The 16,366-nt window shown below is 42.9% G+C and overlaps 1 protein-coding gene across 2 annotated transcripts in view; it reads left to right on the forward strand.

The window, feature by feature from the left end:
- Window positions 1–16,366, forward strand: part of SEC23B (SEC23 homolog B, COPII coat complex component) — a 44,499-nt gene that overhangs the window by 22,631 nt on the left and 5,502 nt on the right. For both annotated transcript variants that reach the window (XM_032859255.1, XM_032859256.1), the window contains exons 14-19: window positions 1,120–1,273; window positions 3,235–3,312; window positions 6,187–6,348; window positions 10,047–10,133; window positions 11,848–12,003; window positions 12,399–12,464. In XM_032859255.1, the coding sequence (XP_032715146.1) occupies window positions 1,120–1,273; window positions 3,235–3,312; window positions 6,187–6,348; window positions 10,047–10,133; window positions 11,848–12,003; window positions 12,399–12,464 (703 nt within the window). The remainder of the gene's footprint in view (window positions 1–1,119; window positions 1,274–3,234; window positions 3,313–6,186; window positions 6,349–10,046; window positions 10,134–11,847; window positions 12,004–12,398; window positions 12,465–16,366) is intronic.

Consider the following 16,366-nt stretch of genomic DNA (forward strand, 5'->3'; position numbering starts at 1 on the left):
AGGGACATCTTCTGTATCAGCATGTACTAGCTGCTCCTTCCCTGTAGTGGCTGTTACAATGTTGCATGGTTTGGATGGGATGTGTCACTTCTCTCTTAAAAAGGGATTTCAGGTCCTACCTTCCTTCCAGAAGGGCTTCATTCATGTGTTTAGGTTTTTGTGTATCCTGAGTATTTCTTTCCAACCACTTCATAGAAGTAGAATTCTGTATCCTGCAAAACTACTCTTATAAGAACTGAATTTGTGTTTTCCCCAATAGTGTGAGGAGAGTGTCCTATTTCCTCACTAATAATATTATCGATCTTTAACATGCCAATGTAGAGCAATTTGCCACTTTTACATGGATTTTTCTGTTTATTAATGGGTTGAACACTTTTCATATTTATTGGCCACATATATTTCTTCTGTGATAGCCTTTTCCCATTTTGTAAAACCTATTTCTTTGTCTTGTTCATTGACTTGCAGGAACTTTTTATGTATTCTGGATATGATTATTGTTTGTGGTTCATATGTGTTCATGGCCTGTCTGTTGTCTTTCAGTTTTGTTCATAGTGTCTTTTAATCTGTCTAGAAAACTTTCATATATATGCTGATTCTTTCTACCATGGATATGATGTGGAAATTCATTTTGTGAATTTGTAAACATACAGATTTTTGCAAGATTGACCTGGAGGAAGGAACTGGAGACTTGGGTACCTCTAGGGTATCTACTCTCATGCTATCTTGTAGAATTTTGAGAAGTTCTCTGTAATTTTTCCTTTGCTCTTTTTTTTTTTTTAAGATTTTATTTATTTATTTGACAGACAGAGATCACAAGAAGGCAGAGAGGCAGGCTGGGGTTGGTGGGGGAAGCAGACTCCCTGCTGAGCAGAGAACCTGATGTAGGGCTCAATCCCAGGACCCTGAGATCATGACCTGAACCGAAGGCAGAGGCTTAACCTGCTGAGCCACCGAGGCACACCTTTCCTTTGCTCTTAAAGCCTCCAGAGATCAGATGAGGGTAAATGAAAACATTTAAAACTCCTGTGATTCCTTACTGATGTTGCAGTTTGAATCTATGTTGCCTTAGATGAGGGAGCAGGACTTAGGTAAGCGTGGCACTGATTCTGGACTTGTCAGTTGGGCAGATGCACAGAGCCAGCTCAGGCACATAGAAGCGGCGTTTGACCAGGAGGCTGCAGCAGTCTTGATGGCTCGGCTGGGAGTGTTTCGCGCAGAGTCGGAGGAGGGACCTGATGTGCTCCGGTGGCTGGACCGACAGCTCATCCGACTGGTGAGTTGGGAACTGTGGCACCAGCTTCAGTCGTAGTCTCTGCTCTGTGTTTGAGAAGAGAACACTGGCACATACACCTGTCATTTCATACAGTCAGTCAACAAGCATTTTGTGTTGCTTACCTTATGCCAAACGCTGAATGTTCTGGGAGTGATGTAAGAGAGGGTTATACGTGCATTTTCCCCTCAAGGACTTACCTTACCATGAGAAAGAAACAACACACACAGGACATTTAGAGAAAGATGCAAATCTGTGTACAGTAAAGGTTGATTTAGATGAGTCCCTTTGAGTGCTGTGGTTCTATATTTTCTTTGCAGATCTTAGGGATTTTTTTTTTTTAGCAATAGGGATCCGTGGCCCAGTGAATGTGGAGATGCCTCATATGTTATTTTGGGTCTAATCAGGAGAGATAAACCATGCAGTGATTTAAACAGGGGAAGCATGAACAAGCTTGTGGGACATGGCTGTGCATTTCAGTTTATGTGGGGCAGCTGGAGAGACCATGAGAGCACAGGTTGGTGGGGAGAAGTAGTGAAGGTGTGGCTTAATTTTAGAATGCTTCATTTTATTTATGAAGTTATTTTAATGTGTGTTATTGAAATATTAACATACAGTATAACTGTAGCTTTATGTGCACTGCAGTGATTGAACAATTCCATTGGAATGCCTTGCTTTTAAAGTTAAATCACTGCTCAGGTGTGATTCCCAAGCAGGGGCCTGCCACCAGCATGATACTTGTGTTTACATTTACCATTACTGTGTGAGATAAACAGGAGGGTGAAAGGCTACTGATAGGGAGACCAGTGGGGGATTCTGGAGGCTCAAGAAAGCTGAGTCCAGGATGGTGGTAGGACAGTTGGAGGGGAGGGCAAGTTTGGAATCAGGGTGTATGCGGAAAGAAGATTTGATAAAACTTGCTCAAACAATGTGGAATCAAAAACCAACAAATTAACATTGACTTAAGTTTTGAGTGTGGGTGACGGCAAAGATGATGGAGAGAGAAGAGAACTGGAAGATGGCAAAGGGTGGAGGGAGGCATAATTTTTTTTAATGTAATAAATAGTTGAATTTACTTTATTCATGAACTTGTGAAAGTACGAGTGAGGGAAGCTGTTCCGTAGTTGGATGGAAGTGCCCACAGGAGCTAAGGTTAGAGGCAGCACTGGACAGGGGCAGTGTGGGAGGGGCAAATTTATATGACATTGGTCTGGTTCTCCTGTTACTTGTAGCTGGAGCAGTGAGGATGGGAGCAAGCGGCCAAGAACTAGCCTCCCAAGAAACCCACAGTTAGGACAAAGAGAGATGAAGGGCTGTGGAACAAGACAGAGAAGAATCAGTTGGAGAGGAAAAATAGGTGCTATGTTAGTGGCTGGAAGAGAATTTCACAGACTTTGGGGGAGTTACTTGACCTGGGGTGCTGGGGAGTCCAGGAAGGTGAGAGCCGTACCAGGCCATCGGACTTGGTAGGAGAGAGTAACTGTCAGAGATAGGCTTTCTTTCAATGGCGGAGGGTTCAGTTCTCTATTGGTCAGAGGAGATGTGTGAAACAAAGAGGAAATAAAAGCAGAAGAGAAAATGTTCAGAAATTTGTCTTTGAAGGAAGGAAGAAAATTGAGCTATAATGTCACAGACTTAGGGGCTTTCCTTATGGAAGAGGTGCCCAAGAGAGCTCCTTGAGCCACTGACCCATCAGAGCAGTCCTCCGGCAGCATCGCCTAGGAGCTGGTTAGAAATGCAGGCTCTCTCCAGATCTGTGGAATCAGAATCTATGTTTAGCAGCACCCGGATCATGGTTCTGCCCAGCTGTGCTTGAGAAGTGCTGGTCTGGGACCCTCAGTAAGTCAAAGTTGAGACTGGAGTGTAGCTCTTCTACTGCAAGGATTTTTCCAGGTGACACTGACTGGACTTTTTCTCTCTCTTTCTCTCTCTTTTTTTCCTTTTTTGCTGTTTTCTTTCAACAGTGCCAGAAGTTTGGACAGTATAACAAAGAAGATCCCACTTCTTTTAGGTTATCAGATTCCTTCTCTCTGTATCCTCAGGTAAGTAATAGGTATTTTTTAAGTAGAGAAGAATGAATTGTGATAGAAATGAAACTCTGCTCTCAGGCTGAAGTGAAGACTTGGTGGGTTTTGAGACTCCCATCTATAGGTGATGAAGGTTGTCCAGTTAAGGACAGATACTATGTCTGTGTGTGAGACCGTGCGTCAGCCCTATAGAAGACAGAGATGACACACAGAGAGAAGATAATGGCTCCCCAACTCCCATGAAGAGGCAAAACAGGGTTGTTGCTGAAGGCCACAGCAGAATCTCATCTGTAGAAGTTTTGGGCCGGCAGCTACCTCAGTGGTCACTCAAGCAGATGAAGCACACGTGAAGGTGAACGTTACAAAATGAGGCCACAGATAATGGCAAATATTTAATGATACCTGTGTAGTGACGGTGCTGATCGTACCTGGGAATCAGCAGTAACAAGCAGCTCCTGTAAATAACTGCACTGCACACGAACCAGCCACTTGGGGGGCATCGGACAGTGAAAGGAGGGACGGAAGTGGACATGGCATGAAGCCACCTTCAGGAATCTGTATTTACCTCTCCTGATGTCCACCCTCATCTATAAATGAGGAGGCTGGAGCTGGACTCGGTAGATGGTTGTGAGGATGGCCAGCTGAGGCGGAGAGTGTGGTCCTCAGGGCCAGGCGCCCGGGAAGCACTTGGTCAGTGTGGCCCGCTCCACAGCTGGGGCCCATGACTCTCAGGTGGCCTTCATGGGTGCAGCTTTCCTGGAGCCAGAACAGAGCCAACTCTTTTCCCTTCCCTCAGAGATGCCTTAATGAGGAATAGGTAGAGAGCAGCAAACTTTCATCTTTAAATAAATTTCTGAGCACTCAGATATCCTAGTAGGTATTATCTTTTTGATTACTCAGTTTGGAAAGTGGACACAAGTTTCAGGCATGCTGTTGTATAACTTGGACTCTTCAGGGTTAAAAGGGGGCTTTAGAGGTCACTTCACCTGACCCCCGGCCCAGGCAGGGCTCTGTGGTCCCTGACGCCCACCCCTGTGGCCTGTGTTAGGACAGTCGAGCCAGCTCAGTGTTGCAGAGGGCGCCCTGGGCCTGCCAGAGTTCACACGGAGTTCCAGCCACTGGCTCTGCCACTGCTGATCCCCTCCTCGAACCCCCATGCATGTTGGTTTCCTCTTTACAAGGACAGAACGGGTCTGGAGAAGTGGTTTCTCATCTCTTTAAAGTTGTGGAATCCTTTCTTTGAGAGGAGTCCCTCAGAAGCCAGCACATAAGCAGATAGACTTGAGCTTCTCTGGTTGTGCCAATGTGCCACCCTTAGAACCGGGTGCTGCCGGAGCACCCTCCCCTGCCCCCCATCTTGGGTCCAGAGGATCTGATGAGATTGAAGAGCACAGTTGGAAAATCTCTGAATGAGGTGGCTTGTAAGATTCCTTTTGTCGAGACTTCTAGGTTAGAGGTCAAGCTCACAGTCTTGGGAGCCAGATGCCTGGAATGAAGCGGTTCTGCCCCTCAGTGTGAGTGGCCTTGGGCAAGTTGCCTACCCCGCAGATTGCTCACCCATAAACCAGGGTGGTAAGCGAAGCTGCTTCGTGTCTACATTAGAAGAATTAAATCATTCTTTCAAGTGCTTTGTACCTTGCACACGGAATGTATTGACTATGAGCCATGATTATTGTACAGGAGTCATTGGTTCAATATTGGGAGTCTCAGGAAGCTTTAAACTTCTCACGGCAGCTCATTTTCATGTTCTGGCACCTCTTTTCCCAGCGTGGGGTTTGAATTCATGACCTTGAGATCAAGACCTGAGCTGAGCTCAAGAGTCGGGCCCTTGGGGTGCCTGGGTGGTTCATTTGGTTCAACATCTGCCTCCGGCCCAGGCTGTGATCCCGAGGTCCTGAGATCAAGCCCCGCATTGGGCTCCCTGCTCAGTGGAGAGCCTGCCTCTCCCTCTCCCTCTGCTTGCCACTCCCCGTCTGTGAGTGTTCACTGTCTCTGTGTCAAATAAATAAATAAAATCTTAAAAAAAAAAAAAAAAGTTGGATGCTTAACCGACTGAGCACCCCAGGTGCCTCATTTTATATTATTTTTATTTTTTAAGTATTGGTACCTCTTCTGAATGAGCTAAAAGTCTGCCATGCACCTTCAGATCTCAGGGTAAAGAGCATCCCTCTCTTCCCTCCACTCTTGATGCCAGCGCAGCAGCCTGAGTCTTGAGCTCTCCGGCCTCTCATCTGTGACTGCATCTGGAGTCCCCTCCCTCTGGCCTCCTCATGCACATCTTTCAGACCCCAGTGGCTTGGGAAGCCTCCTGCTGCCCCTACATCCCTACCCCATCCTACTAGTACTTTCTTGTATCATGCTCACAACTTTTTATTGTGGCTGCCTGGAGTGTGCCTTTTCCTCATGGCACTGTGACCTCTCTAGAGCAGACGTTCTGCCTGCAGCCTGGCCCAGTGACTCCAGAAATAAATGCTGCTTTACCTTTCCCCCTTCATGCAGAAGCTTTGATATACCCACAGGGCCCCTCTCCCTTTCTTAAAAATAATGTTTATGATCGAGGTAAAAAACACATAACATAAAATTTACTGTCTTAGCCATTTTTCAGTGTGCAGTTCAGTAGTTTTCAGTATATTCATGTTGTTATGCAACAGATCTCCAGAACTTTTTTATCCTGCAAAACTAAAACTCTGTACTCACTAAACAGCAGCTTCCCGTTTCCATCTTCCTCCAGGCCCTGGTACTGTCATTGTACTTTCCGCTTACAGGAATTCAGAGGCCTTTGTCTAAGGTCTGGCTTCTGTTTCAGAGACCTAAGGCAAGCCTGCTGTCTGGGTATCTAAGTTACAACTGTATGCCCTTGTCTCTCTTTTTTTTCCTTTATAAATGCAGTTCATGTTCCATCTTAGAAGATCTCCATTTCTCCAAGTGTTTAACAACAGTCCTGATGAGTCATCGTATTACAGACACCATTTTGCCCGACAGGATCTAACCCAGTCCCTCATCATGATCCAGCCCATTCTGTACTCCTATTCCTTCCACGGGCCGCCAGAGGTGAGGTTTATGTGAATGCTTTTGTCAAAATTGGAATCACCTAATATGCGTTGTTGTTTTTTTTTCCTAGCAAGTTTACTCTTAGAGCAAAGCTGTAAAAAAAAAAAAAAGGAAAACTTGGAGTCTTTATAGTACTTTAACATTATTTCTGAGTATTGAAAAATACATGTGGGAAAAAGTCACAGGACCTATAAAGAAAGCTATTATCTGTAGAAGGCAGGATTATATGTTTAAAAAAAAAAAACTTACAAAAATACGTAGGTATTTTTTTTTCCAGTTACTTTGGCCCAGTAATTCCATGACTTGTGCCTGAAGGAAATCCTCTGACATACAGAAAAAGCCTTGTTCAAAGAAATAGTGAAATGAACTATTATAATAGAAGATTAGAAAATAATCCCATGTCCATTATCACCACTGCTATTCAACATAGTACTAGAAGTCCTAGCCTCAGCAATCAGACAACAAAAAGGAATTAAAGGCATCCAAATCGGCAAAGAAGAAGTCAAACTATCACTCTTCACAGATGATATGCTACTATATGTGGAAAACCCAAAAGACTCCACTCCGAAACTGCTAGAACTTGTACAGGAATTCAGTAAAGTGTCAGGATATTAAATCAATGCACAGAAATCAGTTGCATTTCTTTACACCAACAACAAGACAGAAGAAAGAGAAATTAAGGAGTCCATCCCATTTACAATTGCACCCAAAACCATAAGATACCTAGGAATAAACCTAACCAAAGAGGCAAAGAATCTATACTCAGAAAACTATAAAGTACTCATGAAAGAAATTGAGGAAGACACAAAGAAATGGAAAAATGTTCCATGCTCCTGGATTGGAAGAAACAAATATTGTGAAAATGTCTATGCTACCTAAAGCAATCTACACATTTAATGCAATCCCTATCAAAATACTATCCATTTTTTTCAAAGAAATGGAACAAATAATCCTAAAATTTATATGGAACCAGAAAAGACCTCGGATAGCCAAAGGAATATTGAAAAAGAAAGCCATAGTTGGTGGCCTCACAATTCTGGACTTCAAGCTCTATTACAAAGCTGTCATCATCAAGACAGTATGGTACTGGCCCAAAAACAGACACATAGGTTAATGGAACAGAATAGAGAGCACGAAATAGACCCTCAACTCTATGGTCAACTAATCTTCGACAAAGCAGGAAAGAATGTCCAATGGAAAAAAAACAGTCTCTTTAACAAGTATTGTTAAAGTATTGGGAAAATTGGACAGCCACATGCAGAAAAATGAAACTGGACCATTTTCTTACACCACACATGAAAATAGATTCAAAATGGATGAAGGACCTCAATGTGAGAAAGAAATCCATCAAAATCCTTGAGGAGAACACAGGTAGCAACCTCTTCGACCTCAGCTGCGGCGGCTTCTTCCTAGGAACATTGCCAAAGGCAAGGGAAGCAAGGGCAAAAATGAACTATCGGGACTTCATCAAGATCAAAAGCTTTTGCACAGCAAAGGAAACAGTTAACAAAACCAAAAGACAACTGACAGAATGGGAGAAGATATTTGCAAACAACATATCAGATAAAGGGCTAGTATCCAAAATCTATAAAGAGCTTAGCAAACTCAACACCCAAAGAACAAATAATCCAATCAAGAAATGGGCAGAGGGGGCGCCTGGGTGGCTCAGTGGGTTAAGCCTCTGCCTTCGGCTCGGGTCAAGATCTCAGGGTCCTGGGATCGAGCCCCGCATCGGGCTCTCTGCTCGGCAGGGAGCCTGCTTCTCCCTCTCTCTCTCTCTGCCTGCCTCTCTGCCTACTTGTGATCTCTCTCTGTCAAATAAATAAATAAAATCTTAAAAAAAAAAAAAGAAATGGGCAGAGGACATGAATAGACATTTCTGCAAAGAAGACATCCAGATGGCCAACAGACACATGATAAAATGCTCTACATCACTCGGCATCAGGGAAATACAAATCAAAACCACAGTGAGATACCACCTCCCACCAGTCAAAATGGCTAAAATTAACAAGTCAGGAAATGACTTGAGAAAGGGGAACCCTCCTACACTATTGGTGGGAATGCAAGCTGGTGCAACCACTCTGGAAAACAGCATGGAGGTTCCTCAAAAAGTTGAAAATAGAGCTACCCTATGACCCAGCAATTGCACTACTGGGTATTTACCCTAAAGATACAAATGTAGTGATCTGAAGGGGCACATACACCCGACTATAACAGCAATGTCCACAATAGCCAAACTATGGAAAGAACCTACATGTCCATCAAGAGATGAATGGATAAAGAAGATTTGGTATATATATACAATGGAATACTATGCAGCCATCAAAAGAAATGAAATCTTGCCATTTGCAGTGACGTGGACGGAACTAGAGGGGTATTATGCTTAGCGAAATAAGTCAGTTGGAGAAAGACAACTATCATGTGATCTCCCTGATATGAGGAAGTGGAGATGCAACGTGGGGAGTTTGGGGGTAGGAAAAGAATAAATGAAACAAGATGGGATCAGAAGGGAGACAAACCGTAAGAGACTCTTAATCTCACAAAACAAACAGGTTTGCTGGGGGCAGGGGGGTTGGAAGAGGGTAGTGGGGTTATGGACATTGGGGAGGGTATGTGCTATGGTGAGTGCTGTGAAGTGTGTAAACTTGGTGATTCACAGACCTATACCCCTGGGGCTAAAAATACATTATATGTTTATAAAAAAATTTTAAAGTTAAAAAAAAATAATCCCAGGTGTTTAATAGTAGAAAAATAAGTAATCTAAGAAATATTTAGAGTTTATGGAATGTGATAAAATATTAAAATGTTACATGAAGGGTGTACCTGGGTGGCTCAGTGGGTTAAGCCTCTGCCTTTGGCTCAGGTCATGATCTTGGGGTCCTGGGATCAAGCCCCGCATCAGGCTCTCTGCTCAGCAAGGAACCTGCTTCCCCCTCTCCCTGTGCCTGCCTCTCTGCCTACTTGTGATCTCTCTCTCTCTCTCTGTCAAATAAATAAATAAAATTTAAAAAAAAAAGTTACATGAAAGGGGCACCTGGCTGGCTCAGTTGGTAGAGCATGAGACCCTTGATCTCTGGGTCGTGAGTTCAAGCCCCTCATTGGGTATAGATGTTACTAAAAAAGATAAAGTTACATGAAAAAAATCAAAATAGAAACTTTCCTAAATTATGTATTTTTTAGCATACAGGAATTAAAAACTATGTGAAAATAAATGATGAATATTTGTTGGACTTGGGTACAAATTTTCAAATTTTCCTTAACAAGTACTTTACTTTTATTATTGAATTAGAAATTATAATAAAATGTATTCTGTAGGAAACTTTTAAAACTTCTATTAAAAGTTGTTGTTTTTCATGTAAGCATCTACAGTAATAGATTTGAGAGAATGTGTCTCCAATAGATAAAATACATTTCTAACACAAAACTGAGAATGTTTGGGATAAGATGTTCTTAATCTCTCTCCCCAGTTGATGAGGGATTTTTTGGAGGCTCTTTCTAATACAAAGTTGATACTTAGAACTTCTGGGTCAGGGAGCAGAAAGTAGGACTTTCCTTAAAGATGGAGAGAGCCATTGTGCCAGGTGCCATTCATCAGCAGCCTTGGAGCTGTTGTGTAGACACCACAAGTGTGGGGTTGGAGTGGTTGCCATGTGGGAATGGGGCAAGACCAATGCCTTCTCTCCCCCCTTTTTCTTCAGCCAGTGCTCTTGGACAGCAGCAGCATTCTAGCTGAGAGAATTTTGCTGATGGATACTTTCTTCCAAATTGTCATTTATCTTGGTGAGGTAAGAAGATACTAATTTCTTTCATTACTATTGTTTTGGCTTTCTTTTTATTAATTTAGGTTTTTATGGCATTTGAAATAATTTGGGCTTAGAAGACGTACTGTTTATTAGAATCAGGATAGCAGTAAAATCTTTTTCAGGTCCCTGGGGTATTTGTATATTTAGTAATTTTAATTATATTTGTTGTAAGTAAATCTCAGGTGGTCATTTTAAATCACTCTAAAATCCTTTAACCGTACATTATGTTTATTGATAAATTCTTTTCCTTCTGTTGTCCATTCTTTACCTTCAATAAATTGCTTTGGTGATTGACTTGACTTCCTAGTGTCTGTATACTAGATGTGATTTCAAATGTCCTACAAAGGTATACATTGTATTTCAGAATTCCCTTAATAACTCAGGATGAATTAGTTTTCTGATACTAATATGCATTTTATAGTTTTTAACTTTTTTCAACATATTAACACCCACTCTGCTAGTTGCTTGCCCATTGGGTGACCAACTGCTGTTCCCACTGGTTCCTATCGGAGCAATAATCATGATTTGGTTTCTGTGCCTTCAACTGAGCTCTTAAAGACATTCTGACCACAGTCCCCATCCTGTTCGTTCACACATTTATTGAGTATATGTGCATGTGCATGCAAGTGATGGATTCTAAAGACGAAGACAGTGACATGGTTCTCACTCCCCAAAAGCCCCATGTCTACTGGTTGTGAGTGTTCTGATGAACTCTTGGACCCAAACGAGCTTATGGGCATTTCCTCTGTGCCACCATTCAGTCAGAAATTAAGACCCAGAAGATGTTACTGGAAACTGAGAAGGGGAGAGCAGGCTGCAGAAGGAAGCCCCTAATGAGATTCCTCCCTCTGGTATCAGACTAATGGTTTTGTAAAACCTATCAATCACTTGTTACAACCTCTAGCTCCATTTCCCCTCTCTGCTGTTTTCTTTTTTAGTGTCCCCTAAATAACACGTGAAAACACTTCAGGTTATTTATAAGGCTGTACTAATCGGTCAGCGAATATTTCTTGATTTCTGTGTGCACATGGCATTTTCTAGAACTGTTGCCAATGGGGATAAAAGAGGGGGAGACACAGTGTCAGCTGAGGTGGGGAGATTGGCTTTACCTTCTATTCTATAGTATTTTGCCTTCTACTTGCCTGCTGAACACCCACGCATGGATTCTCGCAGCTTTTCTCTCCCCCACCAAGAGTATCCTAACCCAGACCCCAGGGAATTTGGGGATGAGTCTTTGTGAGACTAGGCCCTGGAGGTGTGCCCATAGAGAAGAGAAGGGGGAATGGATTCCACGTAGGAAGCCAACGGATCCCTTTCCCTACCAGCTGGAAGGACATGGGAGGCTGGACCCAGTGATGGCAGTGGAAATGGAAAGGCAGGGTGGCTCCTTGGGACAGCTGTACCCTGGGTGTTTTTAGCTAGTTGGTATGTACAGTTAGAAAGGGAAGAGGTGTGACTGATGGCTCTGACCTTTCTGGTAGAACTCTGTAGTGGGGGGTGTCCTGGCTGCACCTCTTTGCTTCCTCTACTTTAAGCAGAGGAAGTTCCCCTTTGCTACCTGCTGCAACTCGTCATTCTTGACATGGCTTCTTCCCTGAAACAAGTCATGGTGGGAGTGTTAGAATGTCAAGAATGTCAGAGAAGACTATTGTTCCATTGTTTCCACAATGGTTTTGTTTGGTTTATTTTGGTGCAGACCATAGCCCAGTGGCGTAAAGCTGGGTACCAGGACATGCCCGAGTATGAAAACTTCAAGCACCTCCTGCAGGCGCCGCTGGATGATGCCCAAGAGATTCTGCAGGCACGCTTCCCAATGCCACGTTACATTAACACGGAGCACGGAGGCAGCCAGGTGAGTGCGCTGAGTCCCAGCTCTTGTGTTCTGGTGGTTCCATGAGGTCTATGGCTATAAATCCGAACTGCGTGGTTAATATTTTATGTGGTGGCATAAACGGACAAACTTCAGGCAGACTTCCAAACACGACTTCTTAAATCAGTGGTCAAAATACGTTAATGTAAAAGTAGAGGACTGCCAAAATAAAACACATGCTTCATGCTTCAGGAACCCTAAGAAATGGAGAGTCATTGGCTTACAGTAAAGAAATGCATGCCTTTGTGGTAAAAAAAAACAAAAACAAAAACAAAAAACCCCACAAAACTAATTTAACAAAAGGAATGTAAAAACTTTTTTTTCTACTACACTAATATTAATGTCACTTGTAATCTTTAAATCTCTTGTTTTTAAAGGCTCGATTCCTTTTGTCCAAAGTGAACCCATCACAGACACACAATAACCTGTATTCCTGGGGACAGGTAAGAAATTGTCAGGTATCTGGGGAGGACGCCGGGCTCCTTTTTGAACACCTAGTTACCAAGTTACCCTTTTGGCCTTAGAGGCAGAATAACTCAGGTATTTTGCTGGGGGGTGGGAAGGCTTTCTGTAACATAGCTGAGGCAGGAGGGAGCGCCTTGTGTGGATCCCCTTCTCTGACCAGAGGACAGAACTCTGTAGCGTGACCTGTATTTGGCTCTCTTCATAGACACAGCAGCATCTCCCCAGACTCCCTTTGCCCCCCTGACCCATCCCCGACCCCACTTTTCTCTCCCAATGGTGTGGGGTAAAAACATCTGATCACCACTGGCTCTGTCTCCTCACTTTTCAGCCTCTGTCTCCTCCTTTATCTAATTATTCCGAACATTTAGGTCTCCGTCCGGTCTTTTTCTTTGACTGTTTTCTTGTAACATTTTTGAAAATTAAACTTTCCTTTGAGGCAATTGTCAATTTACAAGCAGTTGTTAGAAATAATACAGAGAGATTCCCTGTGTTCTTCACCTCCTGTCCCCCAGTGGGAACATCTTGCACAGCTGGAATGCAGTATCATTCAGGAAATTGAAATAGATATGGTCCAGATACACATTTCCTTCACCACAAGGATCTCTCGTTTGCGCTTGTGTTAGTCACTCTCACTTCCCGCCTGCCTCCACCTCTTCCTTAACACATGGCAACTACTGCCATGTTCTCCACTTCTATGATTTCGTCAAGAATATTATATATGTGGGCGCCTGGGTGGCTCGGTGGGTTAAGCCGCTGCCTTCGGCTGGGGTCATGATCTCAGGGCCCTGGGATCGAGTCCCGCATCAGGCTCTCTGCTCAGCAGGGAGCCTGCTCCCTCCTCTCTCTCTGCCTGCCTCCCTGTCTACTTGTGATCTCTCTGTCAAATAAATAAATAAAATCTTAAAAAAAAAAAAAAGAATATTATATATGTGAAATTGCATGGTATGTAAGCTTTGGGGACTGGCTTTTTTCCCTCAGCATGATTGTCTAGAGATTCATCCAGGTTATTGCAGGAATCACTAATTTGTTTCTTTTTACTTGCCGAGTAGTATTCCGTGGTATTGATGTATTGTGGGTGTTATCAGTGTACTGTAGTTGTTTATCATTGACCTGTGGAAAGACATCTGGATTGTTCACAGTTCCTGGCTGTTAGGAGTAAAGCTACTAGAAATAGTCATGTACAGGTTTCTCATTAACAGAAGTCTTCCATTCTCCAAGGTAAATGCCCAGGATTACATTTGTTCGATGGTATGGTAATCACATGGCTAGTCTAAGAAAATGTGATGTTTTCCAGAGTGGACTGCCTCCTTCTACATCCCCACTAGTGATGTATGAGTGATCCATTTTCTCTGCATCCTTGCCAATATTTGATATTGTCATTATTTTGATTTTAGCTATTCCAGTAGGTGTGTACTGGTATAACATTATGGTTTTCTTTTCTTTTTCTTTTTTTTTTTTTCCAAGATTTTATTCACTTGACACAGAGAGATCACAAGTAGGCACAGATGCAGGCAGAGAGGGGGAAGCAGATTCCCCACTGAGCAGGGAGCCTGATGTGGGGCTTGATCCAGGACCCCAAAATCATGACCTGACCGAAGGCAGACGCTCAACAGCTGAGCCACCCAGGCGCCCCTAAATTACATTTTCTTTTCTCTCTTTTTTAAAATTCTTTTTTTAGATTTTATTTATTTGACAGAGAGAGAGAGGTCACAAGTAGGCAGAGAGAGTGGGGGGGGAAGCAGGCTCCCCGCTGAGCAGAGAGCCTGATGTGGGGCTCGATCCCAGGACCCTGAGATCATGACCTGAGCCGAAGGCAGAGGCTTAACCCACTGAGCTACCCAGGTGCCCCCAAATTACATTTTCTTAATGGCTAATGACGCTGAGCATCTTTTCTATACTTCTTTTCCATCTATATATATATATTTTTTTTAAAGATTTTATTTATTTATTTGCCAGAGAGAGAGAGGGAGAGAGAGCGAGCACAGGCAGACAGAATGGCAGGCAGAGGCAGAGGGAGAAGCAGGCTCCCTGCCGAGCAAGGAGCCCGATGTGGGACTCGATCCCAGGACGCTGGGATCATGACCTGAGCCGAAGGCAGCTGCTTAACCAACTGAGCCACCCAGGCGTCCCTCCATCTATATATTTTCTTGAATGAAATCTTTTGACCATCGTATAAATGGGTTTTTGCTTTTTTTGCTGTTGAGTTTTGAGTTCTTTTTGTCAAATATGTAATTTGTAAATATTTTCTCTCACTTCCAGCTTGTCTGTATGTACATCCTCTTTACAGGGTCTTTTGCAGAGCAAAAATGTTTAATTTTAATGAAATCCACTTTAGTAGTTTTTCCTTTTATGGATTGTGCTTTTGGTGCCAAGTCTGAGAACTCTGCCTAGCCCTGGGTCCCAAAGATCTGCCATATTTGTCTAATTTTACATTTCCATTTCAGTCTGTGATCCATTTTGAGTTAATTTTTGTGGGGTACCTGGGTGGCTCAGTGGGTTAAGCCTCTGCCTTTGGCTCAGGTCATGATCTCAGAGTCCTGGGATTGAGCCCCGCATCCAGCTCTCTGCTCAGCAGGGAACCTGCTTTCCCCCCATCTCTCTGCCTGCCTCTCTGCCTACTTGTGATGTCTTTCTCTGTGAAATAAATAAATAAAATCTTTAAAAAAATTTTTTGTGTGTGTGTGAGATGTGAGGCTTAGTTTTATTTTAAGCATGTGGATGTCTAATTGCTCATACCATTTGTTGAAAGGATGTCTTGCTTCCTTTGAATTACTTTTGTGTCTTCATCAAAGGTTAGTTGATCTTATTTGTGTGACTCCATTTCTGGGTTTTCTACTCTGTTATGTTGATCTGTGTTTCTGTCACTCTACCAATACCACAGTCTTGATTATTGTAACTGTATATTAAGTCAGTCTTCAAATTAGGTAGACTGATTTCTCCAACTTCTTTTTCAAAATTGACTTAGCTATTCCAGTTCCTTTGTTTCTACGTAAGAATTTTAGGATAATTTTGTTTATGTCTTTAAAAACTTGCTGGGATGGGGTGCCTGGGTGGCTCAGTGGGTTAAGCCGCTGCCTTCGGCTCGGGTCATGATCTCAGAGTCCTGGGATCGAGTCCTGCATCGGGCTCTCTGCTCAGCGGGGAGCCTGCTTCCCTCTCTCTCTCTCTTTCTCTCTGCCTGCCTCTCCATCTACTTGTGATCTCTCTCTGTCAAGTAAATAAATAAAATCTTTAAAAAAAAAAAAAAAACTTGCTGGGATTTTGATAAGAATTACATCAATTGGGGCGCCTGGGTGGCTCAGTGGGTTAAAGCCTCTGCCTTTAGCTCGGGTCATGATCCCAGGATCCTGGGATGGAGCCCCGCATCAGGCTCTCTGCTCAGCAGGGAGCCTGCTTCCCCCCTCTCTCTTTCTGCCTTTCTGCCTACTTGTGATCTCTTGTCTGTCAAAAAATAAATAAAATATTAAAAAAAAAAAAGAATTACATCAATCTTCTGTACAATTTGGGGGAGAATTGACATCTTTACAGTGCTGAGCCTTCCAATCTGTGAATTCATTTTGTCTTCCACTCTGTTTTGATTTCTTTCCTTAGTTGAATGTTTTCACATTTTTTTTTTTTTTTAGGAATTGTGATTGGTATTGTAGTTTTGATGTCAGTGCCCCAGTGTTCATTGCTAGTATATGTATACAATTGATTTTTGTGTATTTATCTTATATCATGTGACTTTCCCGAGTCAGTACTTCTGGCAGGTTTTTTTTAGGTTCTTCAGGATTTTCAACATAGGTAATGATGTCATCTACAAATAGAAAACAGCTTATTTTTTCCTTTCCAGTGTGATTACCTTTATTTCCTTTTCGTGTCTTGTCTTTGTTTTCAGTTT

This window comes from Lontra canadensis, unplaced genomic scaffold (genome assembly GCF_010015895.1).
Source record: "Lontra canadensis isolate GAN:19392208 unplaced genomic scaffold, GSC_riverotter_1.0 scaffold16, whole genome shotgun sequence".
Lineage (NCBI taxonomy): Eukaryota > Metazoa > Chordata > Mammalia > Carnivora > Mustelidae > Lontra > Lontra canadensis.